Source organism: Macaca nemestrina, chromosome X (assembly GCF_043159975.1).
Source record: "Macaca nemestrina isolate mMacNem1 chromosome X, mMacNem.hap1, whole genome shotgun sequence".
Lineage (NCBI taxonomy): Eukaryota > Metazoa > Chordata > Mammalia > Primates > Cercopithecidae > Macaca > Macaca nemestrina.
The window spans coordinates 36,098,149-36,109,738 of NC_092145.1; the positions used below are offsets into that span (position 1 = coordinate 36,098,149).

Genomic DNA, 11,590 nt, shown 5'->3' on the forward strand with positions numbered 1-11,590 from the left:
CATTCCCAGAATGAGTATTTTTGCTTTTACCTTAATGTTTGAGGGGGGAAATGAGTAGATATGAGATCCCAATAAGAAACCAATACAAAAAGTTTATACTGAGCTAAAAAAACCAAACCAAAACAAACAAACCAGAAAAAAACAATGATACCTTGACTATGAAATTTTAAGGTTATTTTTATTTACAACTTTGAAAAATGTACATTTTTTTTACATGGGTTACTTGTGCAAAGTTAGATTTGGAAGTGATAAATGCATAAAAGGTGACAATAGAACATTAGACAAAACATTTACAAGCCTTGTCCCATACTGCTACTTAAAGGTACTATATATCTAAAAGTATAAATATCGAAAAACAGATTGCAGACGTTGGCTTTAAGGTTCTCAGATGCTGAAAGGGAAGAAATTAAAGCATGCAGCAATAACTCAGGATTTGAGTGGAAAACAGTTGGCCACAGATATGCTGTGTTCCCTTCCTTGAATTCATTAAAACTCTAAAATAAAGATGGACAATTGAGTTTATTCATCTAGGGCAGCACTGATCCTTTAAAAAGATTAAAGTATCTCCAACTTTCCCTAGCTCAAAAACTCATGCATGTTTCCATTCCTCTGCTCCCACACCTCTTTTAAAAAGCAAAAACCCAGAAGACCAATATTCTGAAACTTAGCATGAGTGTGCCCTGTCAGTAGCTTGCAAAGAGAGGATGTGTCAGTTACTACAATTGCTGTACTCCTTTAGCTGAGTCCTTCAACATTCTCCTTGCTAGTAAATACTATCTTGTAATTCATATGACTGAGATCTTAGTATCACAGGATTTTTAGCTCCCATTCCTCTTTCAAAATTGTTTACATGGATTTGTTTCTATTCTCTGTAGGCCATATTCCAAACACATTCACTTCTAAATCCAACACAAGTGAAGGACCAGCCAGGATGAAACACTCAGCAATCATTTCATTAAAAATAACATCCTGGTCATCAAGCTAAGCATAAGCACCTCTTGTATAACAATTCATCTTAAAAGCTTAAAGTACAGTAATAAAAATAACTGCTTGAAAACTGGAAATGAAATACAACAGAAAAACTGAAGCATTAGTAATTTTTGCAAGTAACCCAGGTACAGTACATTTGATTTCATAGAGGGTGTTTTCTGATGTTTAAGGAGAGGGTAGAAGGGGTAGGAAAACTTGGCAAGGAAGATGGAAACAGCACAACAGCTATTTTGCTTTTAATAAAGTAAATGTAATGACAGGAGTCGGGAGTGACAAACACATCAATATATATTTTTCTTATGGCCAGCTTCTTCTTTAAACTGTACCCGGGGTCAACAATCACGCCAGCTTTGTTCTACTATTGCAGAAACACGCTTTTCATATTCCCGTTTGTTCTCCTGGTACAGCTGAGCAGCCTGGCTGTTTGCTGGACTATTGGGATTGGGTTCATCCAATAGAGACTAAAGAGACAATTTTTAAAATGTCAGTTACTTAATGCAAAACAGCTATTTTATAAGGTAGTGACACTCAATTGAATTGTCCTAAGTACAGCTACATTTCTTGTCTTTAGCACGCAAACCCAGAGTTACATGAATCTGCTAGTAGCTAGGAAAACACATGTGGCTTGGGTCTTTTTTTTTTTTTTTTTTTTTTTTTTTTTAAAGAGAGATGGGGTCTCACTATGTTGCCCAGGCTGGTCTCAAACTCCTGAGCTCAAGCAATCCTCCCACCTTGGCCTGCCTAAGTGCTGAGGTTACAGGTGTGAGTGACTGCACCCAGCTGACTTGGGTCTTAATGGTCTACTTTTCATCTATAAAACAAACAAGCTTTGACCAAAAATAAAAAGGTCTATTACATTATGACTTTCAAAAACAATTCAATTGCTAATATAAACATATTAAAAGTTATAGTTCGTCACATTAAGGAAAAATTCACCTGTATGGATGTTAGAATGGAAGACACATCATAGGTTGGACTCCAACGGTTCTGAAGTATGTCCAGACATATACTACCATCTGCATAGACTAAGAACAAAGAAGTAGGTACATTAAACGTAACAAGACCACTAAGGTTTTAACATTATAGACAAAACAAAAATAGTCAAGAATACTTTGCTTTTGAAGTTTTAAAAAGATTCCTAGGTTGCTTCCCAGTTAACTGCCTAAAAAGATGAGTCATAACCACCACTAGTGAAATAATCAGGATGATCAGAGAATGTCAGATGTGATCAGCATAAAACTGGAAGATACTTAGTGTTCATCCTTTGGAAAAGACTGCCCTATTATCCAGGAAATCAAACATTTTTGAACAGGGTCCCTAGCTATCCCCAGACATGTGGGAAATTCATTCCACCAAATTTGTAGGCTGTATCGCCTATCTGAAATAACAAAAGATCGCTCAGAGTTCACAAGATTTCATTTTGACAAAAAGATAAAAATATCTGATACCCTGAAAAATACTTCATTAACCTAAATAAAAGGCAAGCTGTTCTAGGCTTACTACTATTTTAAAAAGTGCAAAGCGGTAAGTTAGAATCACCTGTGGTGCTTTTCTGACATACCGTATGCCTGGCCCTCAACAACAGAATCCTATTCAGTAGGTTTGGAGTGAGGCGAAGGCATCTGCATTTTTAAAATGTTCCACAGTAATTCTGATATGCATCCAATGAAAACTACTTTTCTAAACGCTAATGAAAATAATTACAACACAAGACTATTCCAATCTGGCCTAGCATTAAAAGTAAACCTCAAGAGCATCCTTCGTTTTGTTTAATAAGTAAATGACAAAGATCATCAAAATCAGGAGGCTCCCAGACTCCAAGCAAAGGGAAAATAACTCCACTGCTTCAGTTCTAGGACAAGACAGCCACAGAAAACCAAGAACAAGTTCAGCTTTCAGGAAGCAGCAAGCTGCCTAAACAAATACTCAGGCACCACAAAATACACAGGAAATGTGGAATACTCCATAATAAACACTATAGTAGTTTAAAACACTGTACTAAAAGTGATACTTGCCATTTGGATGGAACATCTTAGAGACAAATCTAACTGTAGGTGGTTTATTTGGATATTCTTCAGTGAATTCTATTGTAAGTTTAAATGTTCCTGTAGTTAGAAAAGAAAGATTTAAGAAAATGTATTTATCACTTTGTTCAGTTGTACTTTGTTTTTAATGCTATGTGGGTTTTCCCAAGTATTAAATAATGCAAAGATACAGGGTAGAGAGGAGAGGCCAGGTAAGAAATACATCTCTAGGAATTGCTCTAAGAACTACTCAAATGTGATTTTTTGTTTTGCCATTATTTTCCCCCAAACTTGAAGACAGCCATCATAAACACAAAATTACTGCATACAAGATAACTTTAGCCACCGTACATTTTGAAAACATCCTTAAAATAAGAAACTGGGCCCAAAATTTGGCCTTCCTCCTTTAGAAGACCAAAAGACCTCAAAGGCCTATTTTAGTCAGCTGCCATCTTAAACTATCCAGTGATTTTTAAACAGACTGGAAAGAATGAAGGCACAAAGGTTCAAAAACCAATGCCAGAATACAAATCCATAATCAAGCTATTTTTAAAATAGAAGAGAGTAAGTATAAAAGTGTTCACTCTGGTTCCTTTTCATGTCATAGTGATCCTATAATGAAAACGTAATTGAATTTAAGCCAGGAAAAACTTCATAGTCCTTCTCAGAAACCCTTAAGTATGGCTCATAAGGTACTTCACTATAAAATCAACTCAATTATTCACACATATGGAAGGAATTAATGGCAGAAATAATTTTAAAATCATATTTTGTTTAGATTGCATTCACGTTTCCAGCAAATTTATTTTTCTTTTTTTTTTTTTTGAGACGGAGTCTCGCTCTGTCGCCCAGGCTGGAGTGCAGTGGCCGGGTCTCAGCTCACTGCAAGCTCCGCCTCCCGGGTTCACGCCATTCTCCTGCCTCAGCCTCCGGAGTAGCTGGGACTACAGGCGCCCGCCACCTCGCCCGGCTAGTTTTTTGTATTTTTAGTAGAGACGGGGTTTCACCATGTTAGCCAGGATGGTCTCGATCTCCTGACCTTGTGATCCGCCCGTCTCGGCCTCCCAAAGTGCTGGGATTACAGGCTTGAGCCACCGCGCCCGGCCTTATTTTTCTAATGTTTGTTTACGCTACTATTGAAATGAAATTATTTTTCTTAAATATATGTCAACCTAAGGTAGCAGGAGGCCCTAAAGCATAGTAGGTTATAAACTTACTTACAAGGCATGGACAAACTGGATCTCATTCAAGAATTTTAAGATGTGATCTGAGGAGATTATGTCCTTTAAAATATTATTTTCAATTGTTTGTTGAATAAATTCAAGAAAACAATTGATCAATGTTTTTTCCTGACTGAAATCTGTTCAAGTAAACTTAAAAGAATCAGTTACTATATGGTATAAGGTGATGCATGTTCCACTGTATTACTCTGGTCCATTTAACAAATTATTCTAAAACAACAGACCACACTTCGGTGTATTTCTTACTGGTTCCTTCAGAGTTAGCAATTTATTTCCTTTTTGTTCTCATTAAAAGGTTTATCACTGCTTAAGAAAAAGAGAGAAGACTATAATCATTCTAGGACTAGATCCGTGACAAAGCAATATCAAAAAGTTTGTTTTTAGCAAGCTCATTGGAAACGATTTGCTAACAAAGCTGCCCTTAGTATGAACAAGTGTCTCAAAGCTTCATAGTAATATAAAATGCAACATATAGAAACATTATATTCCTCAAACTATTGTTACTCCCTATTTTCTTTTCAAAGCCAGACCTGAAGATACTATGTATTATAACTAAGGAAAGAAAGTAAAATCTTATGGAATGGACAAACATATGCCCTTTAGAAGTACGGAAGTATGTCCATCAGAATATACTTCACCTTTATCACCAGCTGGTCATAAATCTTCCTCTTTCTGAGGAAGAAAGCACAGTTCTTCCTTTTCAGTATTTATTGACATTATAATATGCAAGAAAAAGCGGGAACGTGTTAGAGTTCCAAACTTTGAGTTTCCTTATGTATTATGATCTCAAGTGTAAACACACTTGGATCGATGTTGCAATCTGACCAAATTATGAGTAAGAGATGCTGCTCTAAAACTGGGAAGATGTAATAGCACATGGACATCCCAGCTACTTTAAAACCATCACTAAATATGATATCTAAAGGTAGTAAAGCAAGACACAGGGAAGCCATAAGCAAAAACAGTACAACATACTGGCTAAGAGCGTGAGCTCTGCAGTCAGACAGGTCTGGGCCCAAGTCCTTGCTTTGGTACTTACTAGCTGTGAGACTTTGGGGAAGGTGTGCTCCTTGACTAAACCTTAAGTTCCTCATTTGTAAAATGAGATTAATAATAGTACCCACCACACAGCATTGTTGTGAGGTTTAAATGAGAGAAATATGCATAGTGCCACAAAGTTAAGTGCTCCAAAACCATGAGCAACTATTTTTGCTATAATAATTCTAAAGTTTCACATCTCTAGACTCAGCTGAAGGAGGCAAAACCCAAAAATCAGAACTTAACTATCAGTAAGAAATATACAATGAAGGCATTCAGATATTAAACAGTACTTTTAGGTCTACATCAAACACTCACGGTGCAAAGCAAGTTGAGTACCTATGTTGGTGGCTCACAAGTTCCTTGACTTGAGCTTTCTGCATACACTTGCCCAGAAGTTCAACTAGGTGATTACCTAGCTACCAAAGAAGTTAATCACAAGTCTTTTAAAACAGTTCACTTAATATCTTGAGAAGTGAAGCAACCTATTTATGTCTACTTGAATATAAATTAAGACTTCACCCAAATCTTATTCAAGGTACACATTAAAAAGAGGGTGAAAACTTCACTGCACTTTTAGTCACATTAATCAGAGCCTGTTTAGTATAACCTTCGATGTAATTTCTAAGCTCTAAACAAATGTTAAGGGAATTTAAAATCCCAGAATTAGTAGTATGCAGTCTGAGACTAGAGCTTACTCTCTGAATATTTAGAAGGCTAGGCTTTAAAATAACTGAAAATGTAAGCCTCACCATGGTTGTACATAATGTATACTAATTTTGTTCATCTTCCCGAGGCTAAAACATCGTAAGGAAAGTATCCATTAATCCATCTATACAGGGAGACCACCAAAATTATATAAACGTGTTAAGTTTATATTATATAAACGTGTTAAGTTTATATAATTTTGGTGTATGGCAATAAGGAGTGATAAGGTTGAACTAGAGGGAGTATATGTTCTGCCTGAAGACATTGACAAAGTCAAGTTTTGGAAAATACTGTGTTGGCCAAAGAAAACACACCTGCAGGTGTTTTCTGCTATTCGGCCACCAGTTTATGACTCCTGAGAAGAAAGCAAAATACATGTAACTTCAAAATTATTTTTGATGACTGAAACTCCATTTTTCAAGTAATATCCAAAACTCTTCATCATAGGATTTATTTATCTTTAAAATACTCTTAGTGGACTTTAGAGATTCATTTTGAAAACGATTTTATGACTCAGAAATATTTCCAAAAATTAAAAAAAATAAAAAAGATGTATACCCCAATTCTAAAGAACACATCTATTATGAAAAGCAAATACCAGTACCTTACCATGTCTGTTAACAATTTTTAGATTATGTGATGAAGACTATATTCCATAACCTTTGTATTTAGCATGTATACCAAGATATTCTGATGAGGAAGCATTTCTCCCCAGTGTTTTGGTAGTGTAAGCTCTTAAGAATATATTCCTCTTATTGTGTGAAGTTAAACCAAAATACCCTTATACCCTTAAGTGTTGCTTTTCTTAAGATTTCATCACTCTAACTAGGACCTGACTGTTCCAGAAACTTCCATAACGAACAGTTTACAACGAAGAAGCAAAAGTAGTTTTGGGGTTCTTAATTAACATAATACATTGGAAACAGCAATATCAACTATGCCACTTATCCCTAATCAGTCTTTTCTCTAACTGTAAAGTCCCCAACTGTAAATAAAGGGCATTCAAAAAATGGTTAAGGCCGGGCACAGCAGCTCATGCTCGTAATCCTAGCACTTTGCCAGGCCAAGGTGGGCGGATCACCTCAGGTCAGGAGTTCGAGACCAGCCTGGTCAACATAGTGAAACCTCCCTCTACTAAAAATACAAAAATTAGCTGGGCGTGGTGGCGGGTGCCTGTAATCCCAGCTACTCGGGAGGCTGAGGCAGGAGAATTGCTTGAACCTAGAAGGCAGAGGTTGCAGTGAGCTGAGCTCATGCCATTGCACTCCAGCCTGGGTGACAAGAGCAAAACTCCATCTCAAAACCACAGTGTTCCAGATACCTGAGGAAGCATCCATGGGTAGCAGACTGTTGAACAGAACAAATCAGCCTGAGTAATTCCTTTCAGTAATGCTAGGATGGAGATACACATCATCAAAAATAGTACCAGTAATGTCAAAGGTGACAGTCCTGGTAGATAATGGACTCCATAAGTACCTTTTCAATTCATACCACTTAAGAGAAGCACCCTTGAAATATTTAGGTAGCCAATCCCCAGCAAAGCGATGTACTATTAATAAAGCTGTGCCCAGCATAAAACAGAGTAAAACGAGGAAAAAAGAAGCCAATGAAAACAAAGCCTACTAGAGCTAAAGCAAATACACAGTTAATCTGTACATTTAAATCTCAGGTATAAAGAACTAGTGCTGGCTGGGTACGGTGGCTCAAGCCTGTAGTCCCAGCACTTTGGGAGGCCAAGGCGGGTGGATCCTAAGGTCAGGAGTTTGAGACCAGCCTGGCCAACATGGTGAAACCCCATCTCTACTAAAGATACAAAAAATTAGCCGGGCGTGGTGTCGTGCACCTGCAATCCCAGCTACTCAGGAGGCTGAGGCAGGAGAATCACTTGAACCCAGGAGGCGGAGGTTGCAGTGAGCTGAGATCGCGCCATCGCACTCCAGCCTGGGTGACAGGGCACGACTCCGTCTCAAAAATAAATAAATAAATAAATAAATAAATAACTAGTGCCAATCTGGTAGAGGAAAATTTAAGTCTAGCTATAGTTTCTTGCTACAAATCAGCTCAAATGATTAACTGCACCAAAGTAGTATGCCCTTACAATCACTGTCTCCTGCTGTCATTTCTTTTCATTGCAGCCCTGAAGAGCAATGATATTTACCCAGGGGGTAAAGGTAGAGAGGAAGCTAAAAATATTCAGGTGACTGTCCACAGTTTCCTGGGGAAATCTAACTACTTGAGATGAATTATAGACTTAGTTGATATTGACTTACCTCACAACATTTTGTGGACTGGTAGCATCAAAAAGCAATCCGGCTCAGCAACATAAGTATGTATTAAGTAGTTTGCAGAAATGTTTTTGTTCCCACCTTCAAACTGAAGTGTGTGTGTGTGTATAAATGCTATGTGACCGAATGAAGATAAATCATTGAGGAAAAAAAATAACAGAAACATCCTTTTCCTTTTTTTAAAAACCTCAAATATTAAAGAATTTCGTAAGTTCAAATACTTTAATCATCCTTTAAATGTATTAAACTTTCAAAAAACAACAACACACACACAACTGAGTGCAGAACTATCAATGTCATTTTTCTGGTTGTGATAGGGTCTAGTCATTCAAGATGTTACCAAACGGGAGGGTTTGGGGAGAGGACTGGGTTAAGGGTATAAAGGGTGTCTCTCTTAATTTCTTACAACTGCATATGAATCTATAATTATCTAAAATCATCAAGTTTTAAAAAAGCAATTTACACATGTGTTTTTAAAAGTTAAACCTAAATCACTTAAAAATTATGTACCTACTGGTACATGTAGTACTTTCAAGTAGGCGGGACACTGATCAAAAGGGTACAGTGAGGCTAACTTCAATTGTGAAGCTGCTTTGAAATTACTGATCATAACGTCTTGATGAAAGCACACACTGTAAATTCACTTAAAAATAAGAAACAATACTGTACTCAAATGAGGCATTTAAGACCATCTTAGAGAAGTGAGGCTGACAGGCATTCAATGTCAGATTGTAGAAACCAGACAGTTGAATGGAAGGGACGCTTGCATCCACTCAACATCCAACACACATCTACCAAGCACCTGCTGACCACAATTCCTGCCCTTGGGGTAGAATTCTGAACCAGATGGTCTCTGGTGTTTCTGCTGACTATCAGCAACTGGTTGGGTTTATACTAATTCAGTGATGGAGGGCTGAATTTAGCAGAATCACAGCCCAAGCCTCAAAAATCCTTAATACCAGTGCTATGATTGCTCCTTTTAAAAAGTGACTGCCTTCCCCAGATTTTTTTTTAAGAAAACAAGAAGAAAGGTGCAGTTCTAGTCAAGCATACAATATCCAGAACGACCAGCTACACACTGCATTCCACTCAAGCCTTTAGCAGACAGAGACTAGGCACAGCCAGGTTCCTAAGCAGGAGACACTTCCAGGATGAGTGGGAACCCATTCCCCAGATGATCAGGCTCCTGAAAAGTGGGTAAAGAAACTCTCTCTTACCATCCTCAAACGGGGTCCCTTCAGGCCTGCAACACAGAGAAAAATGGTCAGTTCCCACTTAAGGGGCCCCCTTCTCCCTGCTTCATCTGAGATGGCTATCCCGAGCTCTGCCACCTCCCGCACCGCTGCCGGAGTCGAAAGCCACTACAAATAGATGTCCCGGGCTCAGAGACACAGGGCAGGCCGCCGCGCCTAACCGCCACCACTCCCCGCCCCGCCCCCCTAGAACCCCAAGCGGTTCCCCCTGGCAGCGGGAACTGAGCTAATCGAGGCACAGGCTCCGGGGAGGCGCCTAGGCCCAGCCAGACCCAAACATTTTCCCCTACCCCCTCGGCCTCCACGGGGGGCCCGCCTTGGAGCGCAGACCGAGAGGGCTCGCGTCCCCGGTTCTCTCGCCACCGCCACGAACGCAGACTCACCCGAAAATGACCGCGTTCCACACCATTATGTTGTTCTCGGACGGAGCCCCGCTGACTCCGGCTGGAGGATCCTCCTGCAACCTTCGGGAAGACAGACAGGGGTCCCCCTAGGCCGGCACTGGCGCCCGCTCCCGGCCGCTCCCCAGCCCTCCCCGCCCGGCGCGCCTCGGGACCCGCCCTGTGCCCCGGCTCGCAACCCCCGGCCTCGGCCGTCCCCTCGGTTTACCTCTTGAAGTCCCGCATGAGGCGCCGCCGAGCCGGAGTGGACATGTCGCGAGCGGGGTCAGGGGTGGGGCATACACTGGGGTCTCGGGTTCCCGCGGCGGGCGACGAGGCCGAGGACGCTGGAGAAGCCGGAGAAGGGGAGGCGGAAGCACCCAGAGGCACCGCGCTGCCTCTCCGAAGTCGAGGGTCGGTCTGGCGCCGGCTAAGCACCACCCCAGTGTAGACGGGGGCTGAACCAACCTGAGAGCAGAGAGAGGGGGGTGGAACGTCGAGCGCCGGACAGGCCGTACCAAGACGGGGCGGGGGGTGCGCGAGGAAAGTTGCTTATGTCATTAAAGCCCCGCAGGAGGCCGGGGGCGGGGCCGCGAGCTCAGAGGCGTGGGGTACTCTGGAGCCCGGGGCGCTGGAGGACCTCGTGGTGGAACGGGGTCCATCCCCACCTGCTAATTCTAAGGCAAACCCTGGGAAGTTTTCGGCTTTTTTTCTTTTTCTCTTTTTTTCTTCCTTTTTTTCTTTTTCTCTTCTTTTTTGTTTTGTGACCAGATCATTCATGAGAGCGCGCACTATGCCCGGGGAGGAGGGGGGAGAAGTTTGGAAGTCCCAAACTAGAGGACGAAGGAGTGGGCGGAGGTAAAACCGGTTCTCAAAAAGCGGCAACTCTAGGGTGCCCAATCCCTGCGGACACCGGAGATTGGGGTCGGAGGGGTGCGGAGCAGAGTGATTGGTTAAAATCACGAAAAATCAAAAGAATAAATTGGCCTTGACTATGACCGGCGGGCGGGGCGGGGCTGTGGGATTGAATGCAGGATTGGGCGCTCAACGTTTAGGCCAATGATCACCCCTGGGCAGAATGAAATGGTGTTGTATGTCCTGTGGGAGGGAATGGGAGCTTAAGGCAGGCAGAGTAGGGTTTTGTTTTGTTTTGTTTTGCTTTGGGCACTCACAATTTGGCTCTGGAACCACATTTTCCCTTGGTAGTTCAACAAGCCGAGCGGCTATTATATGTTCAGAAGAGTCCACAGTATGAGACTATCCGACTGCAGGGAGTTGCAAGGACAGTGGGTCTGAAGTAAAAGGAACGTGGAAAAGCTGCAGGTTGCGGGAAGAGTCACAGTCCGTGGACCTGCAAAAGCAGTAACAGTTTTAAAGGATAATTTTTAAAGGTCAACCCAAAATAACTTAGAAGATAGGCATAATACACATTTAAAAATTATTGAAAATAGGAGAAAGGTAGGTTTGGGTTAAGTCATCAAGAGTTTTGAATGCCAAGCTAATGGATTCCTTGGAAGTCCATTAAGCAGGGAAGTGACATCATTAGAGCTGTGCTTATCAGAGATTGGTCTCAAGAGAGCAGGCAGGAGACTCTTGCAGTATCTAGGTGTGAGATACTGAACCAGGCAGTGACAGTAAAGGCAAGTAGGATATGAATGAATGGGGAGGACT

General features: G+C 41.1%; 1 protein-coding gene across 1 annotated transcript; it reads right to left on the reverse strand.

Moving 5' to 3' along the window:
- Positions 1–159: 159 nt before the first annotated feature.
- Positions 160–10,373, reverse strand: LOC105468392 (ubiquitin conjugating enzyme E2 A). Its single transcript, XM_011718511.2, has 6 exons — positions 10,149–10,373; positions 9,923–10,003; positions 9,504–9,529; positions 3,006–3,095; positions 1,927–2,015; positions 160–1,451 (listed from the first exon to the last, which is right to left on the reverse strand). The coding sequence occupies exons 1-6, from the start codon at positions 10,190–10,192 to the stop codon at positions 1,323–1,325; spliced, it is 459 nt and encodes a 152-aa protein (XP_011716813.1). The 5' UTR covers positions 10,193–10,373; the 3' UTR covers positions 160–1,322.
- Positions 10,374–11,590: the final 1,217 nt, after the last annotated feature.

Excerpts from the sequence above, each read along its gene's own strand:
- LOC105468392 (XM_011718511.2), bottom strand. The coding sequence starts at position 10,192 with ATGTCCACTCCGGCTCGGCGGCGCCTCATGCGGGACTTCAAGAG. Across the intron at positions 10,004-10,148 it reads CTCATGCGGGACTTCAAGAG|GTTGCAGGAGGATCCTCCAG; the intron begins GTAAACCGAGGG and ends GTCTTCCCGAAG. Across the intron at positions 3,096-9,503 it reads AGGGACCCCGTTTGAGGATG|GAACATTTAAACTTACAATA; the intron begins GTAAGAGAGAGT and ends TTCTAACTACAG.